This window comes from Alosa sapidissima, chromosome 19 (genome assembly GCF_018492685.1).
Source record: "Alosa sapidissima isolate fAloSap1 chromosome 19, fAloSap1.pri, whole genome shotgun sequence".
In the NCBI taxonomy this organism is placed as follows: Eukaryota; Metazoa; Chordata; class Actinopteri; order Clupeiformes; family Clupeidae; genus Alosa; species Alosa sapidissima.
In genome coordinates, this window is record NC_055975.1 from 7,568,638 (window position 1) to 7,585,230 (window position 16,593).

The window sequence follows — 16,593 nt, forward strand, 5'->3', positions numbered from 1 at the left end:
AGTTTGTAACTTACCTTAGTGGGAATCATGGGGATGTGTGTAAACAGGTTGAGAAAAATGGTAAAGCAGGCTGAATCACTTATTTTCAGTTGTTTCAACATATTCCTACACTAATCAGATCTGCAAGTCGTTATTTTATAAAGTTGCATTTTTTGGCACAAATGCCTTCCTTTATTGAAGGAGCATTGTGTCAAGTTGCCTTCTGTCAAGGCGCAACTTCACAGGTCTAGCCCGCTGGAGCGTCTCCCTCCGCGCCGACGTCACCACTTTGCTGGACTTCAGTCCAAAGCCGGGCCAGACAGGGAGTACTACCAACAGGAGAGAATAGTGACAGACTAATGACAGCGAATCTGTCCTGTGGAACTTGAACGCACTTTTTCCATTGCCTAAACGGACTGTACGGTTTGAAGGACCTGCGTGTAAGTAGTTGCGACTTCATCTTTTATTCCCATGCTGTGTTTACATAATGGGTTTTGTAAAAACGTTGGCTAGCTGTTATTTGCGAATTTAACGCTAGCTTTATTCTGAGGCTTGCTAACCGCTAGCAAGGAAGTGGAGCGCATCTAGGGGAAAGCCAGTTTGGAAGTAAGTTAGACAGCATCAGTGACATTTTGCTATGTGTCATGGTATAGGGTATAGGCTTATGTAACAATGCATATGTTGTATTAATTCATGGATTGCAAAAGTGACAAAGTAACTCCGTTGTAATGCTAATGAATAACTTGGGTATGCACGGAATACAGTACCGTTAGCAAGTAACGTTAATTGTTTTTGGTTGTTACAATAGGTCCTCAGTGTTTAGAACTCGAAGTTAATTGTATACGTCCAGTCTGTCCCTAGCCAAACACTTCTGTGCCCCATTACAGGGGCTTTCAAAAGTGACAGAAGATCACTGTCCGGAGTGACCACGACATAGTTAGCAAGTGGTTACACTGAACGGCGTGCTTGGAATGTCCTACCCAAGCTGCTCATGAGCTTAGCAAGAATACATAATGCATGTTTACTGTTTATTTATGACTACTTGGATACTTTCACAGTTGTGTGGTGTTACAACAGTTGTGGGACCAGCCTGCTATTGCCTAATTATATGATAGAATAGGTCAGTTCATTGATTGGTCTAATGAATTCCATAATGAGTGATTATCTAATAATTTATTTCACAGTAGGCTGCAGTTCTACAAAGCTACCTTATGACTAACCTTGACGCCTGTATGACACGCCTTTATGACCATCTAGCTACTTTATTTGATTGAGAGCTGATATTTCATCAAGTTAGATTGTCATTCTGAAAAATACATGGTAGTAGTTACATGCAGAGTTGCATGAAGTGTTACATGCAGTAGCCTAAACACTACTCAGGGAACACATTGTGACCACATTTTAAGCATACCAAAATCTATAATTTAGGATAGATTCATGCTGCAACATGTTTGAATCACCCCATTTCAAATGAAAAAAAAAAAAGAATTCCATTATCCACTGTCTGATTTGAAAAAGAAAGTTGTCCTAGAAAGATAGGTGAGGTTGGTAACCGTAGCTGTAAGCTCTTGGGTTAAGAGTATGTGAAGATGGTGAATGATCTGTCTGCCTTTCTTTGTTGTGATGAGGTTTTGGTCTGATGTGACTTGACTCCAATGAAACATGCTCATTATGAATTATGATTTGGGCCACTTTGGTCGAAGTAGGGAAGTGAATGGTACGGAGGATGTCAGCCAGGAACGTCGCTCGCCCCTACATCCTGTTGGTCTGGAACAGATAGCACAATGCATTTTCCATATCCTCTTGCCACGTCGAGAGCAGGAAGTGGACAGATGTGCATAGGGGTGGGCGGATTGGGGATTTTTCATGTCCTCTCCAGGAAGTTCCCGTCTGCCCTTTGACCCCTCGGTGAACAGCCCCATGTGTTGCTGTTGCTCCTGGCAACAGTGAACTGTATGCCACTGCCAACAGAAACTCACCTGTATGTATGTCTGTCTAGAGTAGACATCACATCACAACTCGTCTCTCAATTCCTCTATAGGCCTGATATCTCACCTCCTCTCAGGATTAGAACAACATGCCAAGAGGATTACAGACAAACTAAAAGCAACCTGTCCCATATGTGACCGCTTGTCTAGCAGGTCACTTGTTAACTTTCATGAGACCAGCAGAGTGTAATCCACTCTAATGTATTCTGCATGATGATGGGGATGCAGATGGGAGGCATTTCTCATAGTGACGCAGAATGATGTCACACCATATAGGCTGTAGGCACCTTATAGGCCCAGACTATATTTATAATAGTCTGGTTTTAAAGGTATGAAAAAGCTTTAAAACCATATTAATTTGACTTTGTGAAAGGTGTATCATTGACAGCTTGGAATCCATTCAGTTCAATTCAAGTTGGAATTTATTGACAATTTGGAATCCACCCAATAAGCTGTTTTACCAGAGTGGTGTGCCTGGCTCACATGATACTCTAGGTACAGTACAGTTTGATGCACTAGTTTTATAAAATCTGTGTCATTGTATATGTGAATGTATTTAGAGTAGTTATTGCTGTTGCTTTTTTATGATATGTATATTAATCTTTAATAATCTTAATCTTTAATATTTTATCTTTATATTTGTCTTGCATTTTTCTGTGGTGCGGACAACACTGAGTTTTGTGAGGGTTATGCAGCTGCTCTGTAGCTATTATCAGCAGGTTGTAAACAATGATCCTTTGTCTACAGTGGCTAAAATAGCAATATAGCGATAAAACCCATACAGTGTCTTGCCTAAGATAGCTGTTGCTTAACAAACACATTATGTTCTAGATAGGTTTTATTGCATAGGTTACTGCCGAGTCTCCATGGCAACATTATGCAAGTTGGTGACTTATATGGCTGTTGACTAATACACTAACAGAGAGCTAATCCAGTACACCTAACAGACTTCACAAACCATGTGAAGGGCTGCCTGGGAATATGTGCTATTGACCTACTGTTAAGAGGGCTTAAAGACACCCTGCTAAGATTCTGATTGTCATGTTTGATCCATCTGGATCTTTTACAGTCTTAAATCAAGAGTTTAGTTAAATGTACCATCAATGTAGTCCTCCCTGACTAAAGTAAGTCTATGCTCTGGTTTCTCTCAATAATATCATGGCCACTCTTCGCTTCAGTATCAACAGTTGTGTGCTATACTATTTCATGCTAATCTGTTGTAGTAATCCCATCATTAGTGGAACAGAAATCCCCCTTCACATTAATGCCATACTGTTATTCTGGTGTGTTGTAAGAGCCATGTGAGCTGTTTAATAACTCCTCTGTCATGGCTGTTTGTTTTCTTTTGCACTTGGCTTCTCTTTATTTCCAAGTTGGTGTGAAATTCCATTCCCAGTCTAATTCTGTTCAGTTCCTCAATTGACCTTTCTGTTTGCAGTTAGCAGTTGGACAGTTTAATTGTGTCTATGTAGTTTGTAGCAAAGCTGCATTTAGGGCAGTAACACAGCATTGAGAGCCATACATGCTGATAGTGGAACAAGAAAGAAGTAGGCTGCGAATTCGCTATGCAATTCCGATAACTCGAATTTTGCTGATAGGTAACGTAAGCGACTGTGCCTGTAACCTGGATAGCCATACAAGCTCCGGGAACAGATTGAGGGCCTATCTGATAACCCTTTCGCCCCTTGTTGAATCATGCAGCAGCAGTATGGAGACAACAAGGCAGATCGTCATGGCAACACAGAACAGGAAAGTGTGCCGGAGTCAGATCTAAGCATAATGACATCACCGCTAGTCTTAGCCCTTAGTAGCTGGCGGAATCATGCCCTGAGAACTTCTGGCACCAATTGGCGCCAAGGCACACAGAAACAGTTGGGTTTCGGAGTTATGGAGCCAAGGAGGAACTTTGACCGCTCCCGTCTCCAAGCAGTTCTAAAGCCTGACCTGGGACACTTGACCTCAATCCCAGTTCTAATGGGATCACCAGTTGACTGGCCATGTTCTCTGTGCGGCTGGGCCTGTATAATATCAGCTACACAGGGATTACTGAATGACTCAGGTTTTTGTGATCTGCATTCACACTTGTGTGTCCAAGCGGTTCTTTGTTCTATGCTGATGTGTAGGTGATTAGGAGAAGCTTCTGAAGGGAATCTTGGGTATGATAACAACTAGCAAATACATGACAAGGTTTTATTTTTAAGGGGTTTTATTTAGGCTAGACAGTTATCTGATTAGCTCTCTCTCACTCACTCACACACACGCACACACACACACACAGAAAGAGAGAGTCACACACACACACGCACATCATATAAACAGACAACCCGGCATTGAGGCTGACATTGTTTAATGGGAATGTAGCCATTTTATTTATCTGGTTTTATTTATAGTCTCCCTGAGTCATTGTCATCGTTTCTCACACACTGGAATACCTCCTCTTGACCTTGCTTCTTTTCTTTCTGATGAAAGCAACATTCTTTTAATGAAGACTGGAGTTATCCTTGCTATATCATTCTCTGTTCATTTCCGTATAGGTGTGGCTAAGGGTTGAAAATCATCTGCTGAAAAAAAAAAACCTTTAACAGTACAACAGTGTCCATAAGTTCAAGTTGGGCTTTCTTTTCTAGAGCGATTGGCATTTTTCGCTAGCTATTATGGTAACGAGCTTAAATGGATTACAAACTGACCATTGTCTCTATATTCCCTGAATCAATGGCGTTTTTGACCTAAAGCCTCTAATTGGGACAAGGGTGGCATACCCATCCACTGTGGGGCAGTGCATTCATCCACAATTAATAGTCACAGAATCACAGTCTGATGAGGTAGCTGCCATTCTTGTCCTTTGGCCAGGACAACATCCTCTAGCCAAACAGAGCAATTCCCCAGTTCTGTCACTTTTTATCTCTGGACTCTCAGTCAGTGTATTAGAACGCATCAGATTGTGCTTGTGGACAACAAGCACCACAGCGCAAATCTGGCAAGTGGACAAAGTGCTTGTTTGATGGGACGGGATGAGAGTTTGTGAAGCATGGCTTACTTAATTGATCATTACGGTCAGGGGTTCTCACAGACCTCCAGGCAGTGGTCAGAGTGCTGGGCTGGCTGAAGCTTTTAGGGCCCCCCTGGCCTGAGAGTCTGGGACATGCATGTGTAGGGGGTAGGGGCATGGGAACTGTATCCTGTCTTTGTCAGCAAAGCAGTGAATCGGTCAGTGGCCCTCGTAGCATGTGTGACTGGCCCATGTTCACATGCCTGTTTCCTGCTTCCTGTTGTTAGAAGCCACTATTCTGCTTTCAACATGGTCTTTAAAATCCTGGAAGTCTAAAGTAGTAGAATTGAGAGACGAGTTGTGATGTGATGTCTACTCTAGACAGACATACATACAGGTGAGTTTCTGTTGGCAGTGGCATACAGTTCACTGTTGCCAGGAGCAACAGCAACACATGGGGCTGTTCACCGAGGGGTCAAAGGGCAGACGGGAACTTCCTGGAGAGGACATGAAAAATCCCCAATCCGCCCACCCCTAAAAAAAAATATATGGGCTTTCTGAGAGTGCAGACCTAGCCTAGAAATCTAGACGCGCCCCTAGCGGCAGCAAATTAATTTGCTGCCAGGGCTAGTCTAGCAACTCTCCGTTGGCTTGTGAGCTCCAGAAATCGAAACTTATTCAGGCCAATGAAATCGTGTATAGAGTCGTTAGGTGGGCTTAACATAATGATTGATGGCAGAGTTGCAACGGTTTGGCTTGAATTCCCTGCTACTTGAAAACAAATCAGATGGATGTTGCTGCTGGTGAACAGTGTGACACGAGTTAAGCTTTTATTAAGTTGGCAAACGTTTGAACTGGCCAACTAGCTCCGCTGGTGGGAAACGCATGAGACTCATAGCACTGCCGCTGTTCTATTGCGTGCAGAGGGAATTTGAAAGACAACTGATTATCCCGCCCCTCGGACTGAGCACTGCGAACGGTGAGTGTCCAGACCCTACATTTTAATGTGGGTCTGGCTCGCCAGGCTAGTGCAGACCTCTGCAAAGGCAAAATGTCTTATCTTGCTACTTTAAAGTGAAACTAAATTAGGGACCTCACCTCTAAGTTGGATCTGCTCCAAAACTGAATGGCTCCTTCCTCAACCTTTGCTATACCTTTCCACACCGCACTAAGAATATATATATATATATTATAACCTTCTAAGTGGAGGTAATAAGCCAAACACACTATAGTTGGAATGCGGTGCATTATGAACCTAGAAAGGTTGATTCGTCTTGCAGTTAGTGCTGTGACATGTTCATTTATCCATCAAAGAGAGTGAAAGGCTTTAAAGTTGGAAGGTTGAAGCAAATCATCAGTTTGAACAGACTGATGGTTTGAGCTGGTTGAGATTTTGCTTGCATGCATCTGTTGTGAAGACTAGGGTATCAAGAAAACATATTGAGGTTTACTGTCAGTGGGTTCAAGTGACACATTTCATACCTTCCACTGCATCAAACATTATTTGCATAAAATAAAGCAGCTTTATCTTTTTCAAAAGGAAATTCCCAAGTGAACTATTTAAAATAGTACAAAGTGGTCCCATAGGAAAAGTGAATTGCCTTGTGGATCATCTCTGGGAATACTGTATCTGAATAACAAGATCAGGGAAAGTCTGTGGAGACCAGCAAATGAAAAGTCTCCACTGATGGAAAGTTCTTACAGTGCTAGTGGAGGCAAAAGACTCGCTGTTGCACGTTACAAGTTTTACAAGCTGTTAATATAAACAGGAGGATGATGTAGCTGTTGCCACCACCTTGCGCCAGGTGTACTGCACACCTGACCCTGACCATGAATTAATGAATAAGGAAGGTCCCTCTGATGTTCTGGTCTGCAGAGCGGGTGCATTGCTGTGCTTCGCAATGGATGATGGGAAGCCTGTGTGGGCGCCTCACCCAACAGATGGGTTCCAACTGGGCAATATTGTGGACATCGGTGCCGACAGCCTCACAATAGAACCCCTCAACCACAAAGGCAAGGTGAGTGAGTTTAGTCCCCGACAACCCGTTGTGTACGACAAACATCAATGAATGCCACAACAGGGTTGAGAACAGTCTACTGTATGATTAACCTTGCATGTCATAGCTTGCATGTATTTTTAATTAACTGACTTTGTTATGATTGCTAAACGTTCGACCACCAAAGAGGTTGTATACCATAGATGTCATCAACATACAGCAACAAAAAAACATCAGACATGAGAAAAACAAAAAAACAAAGAGCCTCAGGCTCAGGAGACATTAGGAAACAGACCCTCCAATGATCAGAAGCCAAGTGCTATGGCAACAGTTCTATATCAACAACCTTTGGCCCTCTCCAGTCATCTCTCTAAGGAACAACCTCACGCCATTCTTATAGATTTCCCTCCGAACAACTGTCCTGAGTTTCTGAGCCGCTCACCTGAATTACAGCATTTTTCCGAGTGCATACTAAGTTAAACGTGAGAGCAAGTAAATGTAGAATGGCCCCGAGCATGTTCGGGGTGTCGCTGGCTAAGGAGATGAATTAATGATGCCGGCAGCAGGTGGGTCGATCATGTTACAAGCTACGCTCAGCTCATTAAAGGAGCAGGCCCACCTGTGGCACCCAGGTAGGTGTCACCCAGGGCCTGAGCAGCCTCTCTCCTTCCTCAGGTGACAGGCATAAACAAGAGAAACGCCGCACCGATGCCACACCTGTGGCCCCAGCACTGTCTATAAACGAATCTTTTTCTGGCGTTGGTTATGTTTCCTGGTTAATAACTAAACACGAGGAAGCTCACAGGCAAATTTTCTTTAAAATGGTTTTATGTTAGCATAACCATCTACAGCGTATCCATAGTATATCCTTCTGCAGCATGATGGATACTTTTACTTTTTTCCATCTGATGTTACAATAACAAAAGTTGGAAAGACTATTTTTTTCTGTGGAAAACAGATGTCTTATTGTGGCCTTTTTGGTTGCATGTTTTGCTACACTATTGCCGCAAAACATGCATGTTAAATTAAAGCAGAGTATTCGTGAGTTTAAAAATAGAAATGCGAAATGGACGCAGGAAAAGCTTACATTTGATTGAAAAACCCAAAGTGACCCTTTAGTGACAACTCCACATGTGATCTAGAGTATAAAAGCACACCCGACCCAATTCTCAAATAGTGAATGTGCTCATCCCTTACAATAAAACACACACCAAGGATTATAGCAGTGTGCTGGTAGGGGCTCTATACACAGATTAAAGGTTATAGAGTCACATAGAGGTCACTGGAAACACAGAGAGTAGCATTAAAAAAGCAATAATCTCTCTCAGACATGTTGAATTCTTGTGAAAATTCAACCTGTGGGATGTCCTGGAGTTTCCCAAGCAGATTAATGTGAAAAGTCCACATATGGACGTCTACATTAATGTGAAAAGTCAACCTGTGGGATCTCCCGGAGTTCCCTCAACAGAGGCCATGTCCCTCACTGAGCCATAGAGTGTCTGGACCCCCTTTCTGTCTTGCTGATCACCCCACAGTGGAGATGACTGTCCCACTGACCAGCTGTTTTGCCCAGACACCCACAGCATGATGTTAATGACTGCAAATGCCACATGAGAGAGAGAGCGACTCTTAGACACTAGTCATACGAACGCCTTTCCCTATTACTCTCCCTGTGTGTGTGTGTGTGTGTGTGTGAGAGAGAGTGTGTGTGTGTGTGTGCATGTGTGCACTGAGGCATCATTAATGAATGCAGCGAGGCCCTCAGAATCTCCGGGAGAACACAGTGCCCCGGGCCTGCGGCACACTTTCCGGCACCATGCTGCGCTCGCCCCACAGAAAAACACACTCAGACTCAGACGTGAGGTTCTCGATACGCCGTAACGATCTGGGCCCCAACAGAAGAGTGAATGCAAATCATTTAGAGAGAAAAAAAGAGGATGACGATGAGAAGAACAAGAAGAAGAAGAAGAAAAACAACATGACCCTTTTCTGTAATTCCTGAGTTGAGGGTTTGGCCATATTGAATCGATGAGCAGATGTTGGGTGGATTTCCTGTGGCTGTCAGATTTAAGAAGGGGGGTTCCTCTTAGCATGGGGCCGGGCTGGTTTCTCATGAGAATGTTTATGTTGATAAAGAGGGCGGGGAGGGAGGTCATGGCAAGTTTAAAGATGTACGCTCTGATGAGTTTAAAGATTCTGTTGCGCTTTGGTGTTTACAGACCTTTCTGGCTTCCATCAGCCAAGTGTTCCCCGCTGAGGAGGATGTCAACAAACATGTGGAGGACAACTGTGAGTTTGTGTCTCTGTGTGTTTATTTGTTCAGATATTTTGCAAATTTTGGTCACACGCTCCCCCTGTCAAAAAGTTCAACAGGATTAAGATTTCTTCCTATCACCCCCCCCCCTTTGATCCTAGAAATCCTGTTGTAACATCCGATAGACCCTCTAGGATAGATACCAAAATCGGAGGGATTGTACAGGATTTCATTGGGATTTGTATAGGAGCCCATAAGGATTTATACTGGGGCACAAGACTAAAGCCTTTAATTTCAAAGCTTCAATTTCCTGTTTCAGGCTCTCTCATGTACTTGAACGAAGCGACCCTCTTGAACAATGTCCGCATACGCTATAGCAAAGACAAGATCTATGTAAGTATGAGACCTCTCCCTTGTCACAAGTTGCCATCAACATTCACACCTACTATCCATTTGTTCCACCTATTCAAGAACCACACCACCTGTGCATCACCGTCTTACCACACTCCACAAATGGGATCATAATGTCCAGGCACTTTAACCCAAAAGGGTCTGTACTTCAGATAGGGGACTCTATTTCATCCCTTGTCCCTCTGGAGGAAGCCCTATTGTTGTGGTGCATTTGGAGCCAGGGGCCTTGGGCCACTGATGGGGGATGAGGGTGGATATTGTTGTGCGTTGATCAGCGGAGTGGCCACGCCTGTCATCGGAGGCTCACCTGAGCCCCCGGGCCCTGCCCTGCCCTGCTGCGCGCACCTGGTCTCGGATGACCTGGCTAATCGTGCGGCGACACTATCACGTTGCCCCATGAAGTTAATGAGGTCTTCTGAGGTAGTGCTGCTCGACAGACTTCAGGAGTGGAGAGGCTGGAGGGGGCTGAGGGGGAGGACAGAGGGTACTCATTGTTTACAGAGCTCCTCAGCCTCCCTCACCTGGCACCTGTCGGCCGCTGTGGGCTTGGAGGATTTTTGATGGTTACTGGATATTATTGTGTTGTTATTGTGGCGTTATGATAATGACGCTAGTGATGAGTAGCTAAATGCAGTAGCTTCAAGTCAACTAACTGCATCTCTTTCTATTCTTTCCTCTGTTTTTAAGACATACGTGGCCAATATATTGATTGCTGTGAACCCCTACTATGACATCCCCAAGCTGTACGCCCCAGAGACCATTAAGATGTACCATGGGCGCTCTCTGGGCACGCTCCCTCCTCATGTCTATGCTATTGGTGAGAGGACGCCGCCTCTGTCGGCTCTGCCACCACCTCTATTCTGACTCTTAACATCATCATTTTTCATGCAAGTAGCATGCAAACAAAACAAATCTTGTCTTTTTTCCCTTTTCTCTCTTCATTTTCTTCTGTTTCTCAGCGGATAAGGCCTTCCGGGACATGAAGGTCCTGAAGATGAGTCAGTCCATCATTGTTTCAGGTGAATCTGGAGCTGGAAAGACGGAAAACACCAAGTTTGTCCTCAGGTTGGAAAACCTTTGACACGTATCCTGAGCTGTAGACATGCATACTAATAAGATATATTTCAAATCTGTAACACATTTATGTCATTTTATGGGAAGCAAGAGACCACCACTCAGGACATTCTTTCCCTTTTACGTTGTAGGTATTTAACATCATCATACGGAACAGGCCAAGATATTGATGAGAGAATAGTTGAGGGTAAGCAAACTTTCCTTTTGGACAAAAATATTTGTTAAGCACCACACAGCTGATGGTCCAGACAACCAGTCTTTTTTGCTTATTTATTTTGCATTTTTGTTTCCCTCTAGCCAACCCTTTGCTTGAAGCCTTTGGCAATGCCAAGACAGTCAGAAATAATAACAGCAGTCGATTTGGGAAGTTTGTGGAGATTCATTTCAATGAGAAGGTAATGTCAGCCTGCTCTCTGTTCAGCTGTGGCTTTTGTTCTCAGAATAGACATAATACATTAAAATGAAACACTGTTACTTTAATCCTATAATCTGTGCTCTCTGCTTTGGTATTATCACCTGTGATGTCATGAAAAGTCTCACCTTTGACCTTTGCCTCCCAGAATACAGTGGTGGGGGGGTTTGTGTCCCACTACCTGCTGGAGAAGTCTCGCATCTGCATGCAGAGCTCAGAGGAGCGCAACTACCACATCTTCTACCGCCTCTGCGCCGGCGCCTCCGAGGAGATCAGGAACAAGCTGCACCTCAACTCCCCAGACAGCTTCCGGGTCAGTGGAGCCACCTGTGCCCTGCACATCCCCCAGCCTCCAACACATGCCCCATACACCTTACCACAGATGCAACACACACACACACACACACACACACACACACACACACACACACACACACACTTGTACGACACCTCATACCGAACACACAATGAGCGGCTGTCAGGTCCTCTAAAGACTGGAGCGGTAGATCGTCTGGAATTACCTGTTCATATTTTTAGCACTGGACAGACAGATTATGGGCCCGGGGTAATGAGAAACTACTGGCCCATAGCATCATGATGAAGGTAGAGGCTCATCCATGCCGAAAAGAAATAGGAGGATTCTGCCAAATTCTCTTCTATTCAACAAAACTGGTCAATGGAACAGTTCTTCGAAAGACATGTCAAACATGTCTTGTGTTAACAGTGGCATTTTGGTGATTCTGGGGTTGAGAGGAGATAAACTTAAAGTTAAAGTTAATGCTGACTGATATTTAGCAGACGTTTTTATCCAAAAGAAACCTGGGTCGACCGATTGTCAGTCACTTTGATTGATAGCTGCTGCTCCACCACGCCTGCAATGTTAGTCATGTATGTGACAAATTGTTTATCACATATTCTTCCTAAAGAGTGGTATGCAAGTGGTATGTTCCTCCGTGCACATTGAAGACGCACAGTCCCAATTGTTGCGAGGCTCACGAAACCCCCCACATGCGCGTTGATTACGTAATGTTTGTGACGCGCCACAGACTCACAGGACCATGTCGCGGCCTTAAGGCTTCAGTTTATCCAGGGCCAGTGACTTCACTCAGAAGTTTTCAATGCTTTGAATACAGTATAAATAATGTGCAGATGGAGTGTTTGTTTAGTCATTTCAGTTGTATATTCTGTTATATATACTGTGATGATATGTACCATTTCTACCATTTCTTTAATTCTTTCCCATTTTTAAAATGTACAATACTTTCAGTTACAATTTGTAGAAAACTGTCTTCTTTCAGTTTTCTCATTGACCACTAGGTGTCACTTTTGCTTTGTAGTCTGCATTGCAAGCAGATGGCACCAACTGTAGTAGACAGTAAAAAAAAATAAGTAAAAAAAAAGTTGAAAAAAATCACTAATTAATTTCTCTGGGTTTTGGCATCAGTAGATCTATCTTGGCAGAGCAGAAGCATCAATAATACATTATGATGTTCAGGAACAGCTCTTTATTTCTGAAAGGTCTGCTGCGTACATTAACGTGTGGTAAAATGGGACGACTATTAGCATATTCCTACTCTCACACAGCTTTTTGCCGCCCTCTGTTTCTCTCCCGTCTGCTCTGTGCAGTACCTGAACCGCGGCTGCACACGCTACTTCGCCAGCATGGACTCCGACAAACAGATCATGCAGAACCGGAAGAGTGCTGAGGTACCTGGCAATCCCTCTCCCTCCCTCCCTCCCTCCCTCTCTCTCTCCCTCCCTCCCATCCTCCCTCCTTCTCTCCACCCCCCAGGCTGCAGTCTGGAGCCTCCCGCAGATTAAGCCCACAGGGTGGCAGTTCCCCCAGACCTTGGGGGTGGTCACTTGGGGTCATGTCTGGAGACAAGGCCCGCTGGCAAGGCCCACGCTCTGGGGCAGGCACGCTCACCCCGAACACTGAACAGAAAAGATTAAATACTGTGATGATGAATGAGAATTTTATTAAAATGTTTTAACTGTTTTATTAGTTAAGGAGACATAGACACATTTTCCTTAATTCTCTTTACGGTTTTTGTTTTGTTAGAAATTTAAAATAGCAGTCAAAGTCTTGCGCTAAATCTGTTGATTGGAATGCAGAGGACGTCCTCTCACAACAAAGTGATCCGTGCCCAATACTTCCTAATAATATTAATAACACTGCATCAAGAGGAATTAGTGATGCACCAAAATGAGTTCAGGGCTTTGATGAATAATGTACGGTCGTGGCGAGAACCGCAGCACCGCGCAGAAATGTGGGGAGCCGTGTAATTCCTGTTATTGTTATCGGAAAAACAGTACACTGTTTCCCTCCCTCTGTGACCAGACTATGAGATTTGTTATCAGAGAGAGAGATAGAAAGAGAAAGAGAGAGAGAGGGAGATTTTCATCTACTTTTACTGGAGTCAGGCGTGATCTGCTTCTTAAGATGACTCCCAATTTAAACCTCTCCATGAGTGCCGCTATTGATTGATTGATTCACTCTGCTCTCAAACTGCACTGGATTTCACCAAGGCGACTATGAATTCCATATTTTTGCAGAGAGCCATGTGGTAACTCTGCCCTCTGTCCTTATCATTTGCTGTTATTAACCAGAGTTGTACATCTCTCTTACTTGCTCCATTTCCCGTAATTGAAGGACAATAAGGTGACTTTTAGGGCATACAGTATTTTCTTGTGTGTCTCCTTCTGGATGTAAATTCTGGGCGTTGGGATTTCCGTACGCCCAGCATTTACACGTTTAAGCTGGTAGTGAGAATAATGCATGCCTTCTTTTGGGGTGAATTTGCATGGGGCTGTTTCTCTAGAAGTGCTTGTACTGAACAAAACATGGGTTTCTTATGGAGTGCCACACGACATTTGACCGACTGAAGCTTTGCATGGACCCCAGTGTCACAGTAGGATGCTTGCATTTCATCATGTTGGGAGAAAAAGCCAGTATATAGTTTTAACGAATTACTAAAAAGTGAAACTCTTTCATTGTTTCAACCTGTGTTCCAAGGGTATGCTTTGTGTTTGAGTGTAATCCACTTTGGATTCATCTTATTGTGACATGTTGGGGATTTATGTTGCTTCTGCTATGTAGCCCTCTAATCAGAACAGACTAGATTCTCCATGCAAACCTACATTTGACCTTTGAACCCTTTCTTTCTGATTAAAGGGTGCCTACAAGTTTGAGTTCTAACAAAGCTGCTGTAGCCCAAGTAGCTTGGATTCTAGTGAAAGGTTTCAAAGGTGTGTGTCCAGAGCTCTGTTCTGACTTGACCAGAGGCGAGACGTCTGATTTGTCCTGTGGTTCTGTAGCACGACAAGGTCGGAGCGCTGAAAGACCCGCTGTTGGACGACCAGGGTGACTTCAACAGGATGTGCGTGGCCATGAAGAGGATTGGCCTGGACGACACAGAGAAGCAGAACCTGTTCAGAGTAGTGGCAGGTGTGCTGCACCTGGGCAACATTGACTTTGAGGAAACAGGAAGCACCTCGGGTGAGTTGCAGATTTCTTAGCTCTTGAGATCTCTACCCACACGCACCCCCCTTCACACACACACACGCATACTCACAAGCTGTCGAAGCATTCATTGCAACATTGTTGGATCACTCTCTTAATGATTCTTAGTCTCTCTCTCTCTCTCTCTCTCTCTCTTCCCTCTCTCCCTCCATCTCCCTCTTTCACTGCTCTTTATCTCCCTCTCCCTCTCTCTCTCTCTCTGTCCTTCTCTGTCTCTTCTTCCCTGTCTGGTTATTCTTCGAGCTCCTCTCTGGAGCTCATTAGCGCGGCTCAGATATGTTGCCAGGGCCTCAAAGAGGTTTGGTTTTGGCTGCCACCGCACTGGGGGCCCACTATCTGCCAGCCAGATACCTGCTCCACTTTTTCTCCCCCACCCACACACACCCATACGCACACACACACACTCCTCCCAGCTCACATTAGTGCCGCCAGCCTTGAAAGTTTCTCCTCTTTCCATTTACCCGTAAAAAATAAGCAACAAACTATAGAGTTGGCTGGTGGAATGAGGTGACAAGCACTCGTTAAAAGTGTAGCGTTTCTCTCGCGCGCCCTGCATGCCAGGAGCTCTTCGAGTGGGCATCTGCACCCGCCGGCGAGGAGTGTCCTCTCTTCTGGAGGTCTCTATCAATGGCCGTCTCTTATCCGTGCCCATCAAAAATGGATGGCTGCTCTCCGCCACTATCTGCAGCCTAATACAGTCTGTGGCACGGAGGTGTGGGGATGGCAGCGAGCCCATCTCCATTACTCTGCTCTTATGTCTTTGCCGTGACAGGTCCATTTTGGAGGGGACACAGAGGAACTGCTTTCATATCACGTCTTGCTCTCTCCTTAAAATGCCCTTAATGTTGTTCAGATCACATTAGTTATCGGATTTGATGCAGTGCTGGTACTGTGTGTGTGTGTGTGTGTGTGTGTGTGTGTGCGCGTGTGTGTGTGTGTGTGTGTGTGTGTGTGCGCTTGTCTCTCTGTGACCCAGGTGGCTGCATCCTGAAGAACCAGTCCAGTCAAACCCTGCAGTACTGCGCTGAGCTGCTTGGCCTGGACCAGGAGGACCTGCGGGTCAGCCTCACCACCAGGGTCATGCTCCCGGCAGCAGGGGGCGCTAAAGGCACAGTCATCCAGTAAGCAGCTCGGCCATCAAAGCCTCACCATGCCTCCTCTGCTAACAAGGAGCAGTACACCACTGAGTGTGCCCACAGCTTATAAATAAGCAGCATCAGTCACTATCAGTAACAGTCTGTCTTGGTGTCATACATACATTACTGTACGTTGTATACATCCATGCCGTAGTACAGCAAGGAGAACCCTTTTGCGGTAAAAATACATAGAGGGAACTTTACATTTCTTACCTTACAGATCTCTCCCCATGCCCTTAATCTCCCAAAGTCCCCAAATGCAGTTACACCAGCAAATGTAATGGAGTGTGTTTCATTGCTGTTAACACCCTCATTAGGTCCAGTCATGATTAGTTCTTCTTTCCTTCTCCCCTGCTAAGAAAGTGCTGCCACCACTGAGCTAAAAATAGCTAATCGTGGCCCCTCTCCAGTTGAAAGATATGTGCCCTGATGTTTAATGAGAGCTGGCATTGCCAAATTGGCTGAAGGACTGTAATAGTCTGGTCGGGTCCTAAAGTCGTCTGTTATATTTAAGCCGCCTTACTTTTATTGGTTGCGCAATGGGAGAAAGCCAAAGTGGAACTAAGACTGATTTAATTCTGGATATGAGATAAAGCATAGTCTTTGCTCTCTCTCTCTCTCTCTTTCTCTCGCTAGCTTGCTGTCATTTCATACCTCCCTCCCTCTCTCTCCCTCCCTCTCTCTCTCTCTCTCTCTCTCTCTCTCTCTCTCTCTCTCTCTCTCTCTCTCTTTCTCTCGCTAGCTTGCTGTCATTTCATACCTCCCTCCCTCTCTCTCTCTCTCTCTCTCTCTCTCTCTCTCTCTCTCTCTCTCTTTCTCTCTCTCTTTCT

General features: G+C 44.7%; 1 protein-coding gene across 7 annotated transcripts in view; it reads left to right on the forward strand.

Moving 5' to 3' along the window:
• The first annotated feature begins 288 nt into the window (after positions 1-288).
• myo6b (myosin VIb) overlaps positions 289-16,593 on the forward strand; it is a 36,807-nt gene continuing 20,502 nt past the window's right edge. For all 7 annotated transcript variants that reach the window (XR_006025499.1, XM_042072830.1, XM_042072832.1 and 4 more), the window contains exons 1-12: positions 289-419; positions 6,833-6,974; positions 9,173-9,242; positions 9,527-9,600; positions 10,306-10,435; positions 10,578-10,683; positions 10,824-10,879; positions 10,990-11,087; positions 11,253-11,417; positions 12,731-12,811; positions 14,423-14,603; positions 15,604-15,748. Coding sequence is in view for 6 of the 7 variants with exons in the window: in XM_042072830.1 (XP_041928764.1) it covers positions 6,858-6,974; positions 9,173-9,242; positions 9,527-9,600; positions 10,306-10,435; positions 10,578-10,683; positions 10,824-10,879; positions 10,990-11,087; positions 11,253-11,417; positions 12,731-12,811; positions 14,423-14,603; positions 15,604-15,748 (1,223 nt within the window). In the remaining variant the exon portion in view is untranslated. The remainder of the gene's footprint in view (positions 420-6,832; positions 6,975-9,172; positions 9,243-9,526; positions 9,601-10,305; positions 10,436-10,577; positions 10,684-10,823; positions 10,880-10,989; positions 11,088-11,252; positions 11,418-12,730; positions 12,812-14,422; positions 14,604-15,603; positions 15,749-16,593) is intronic.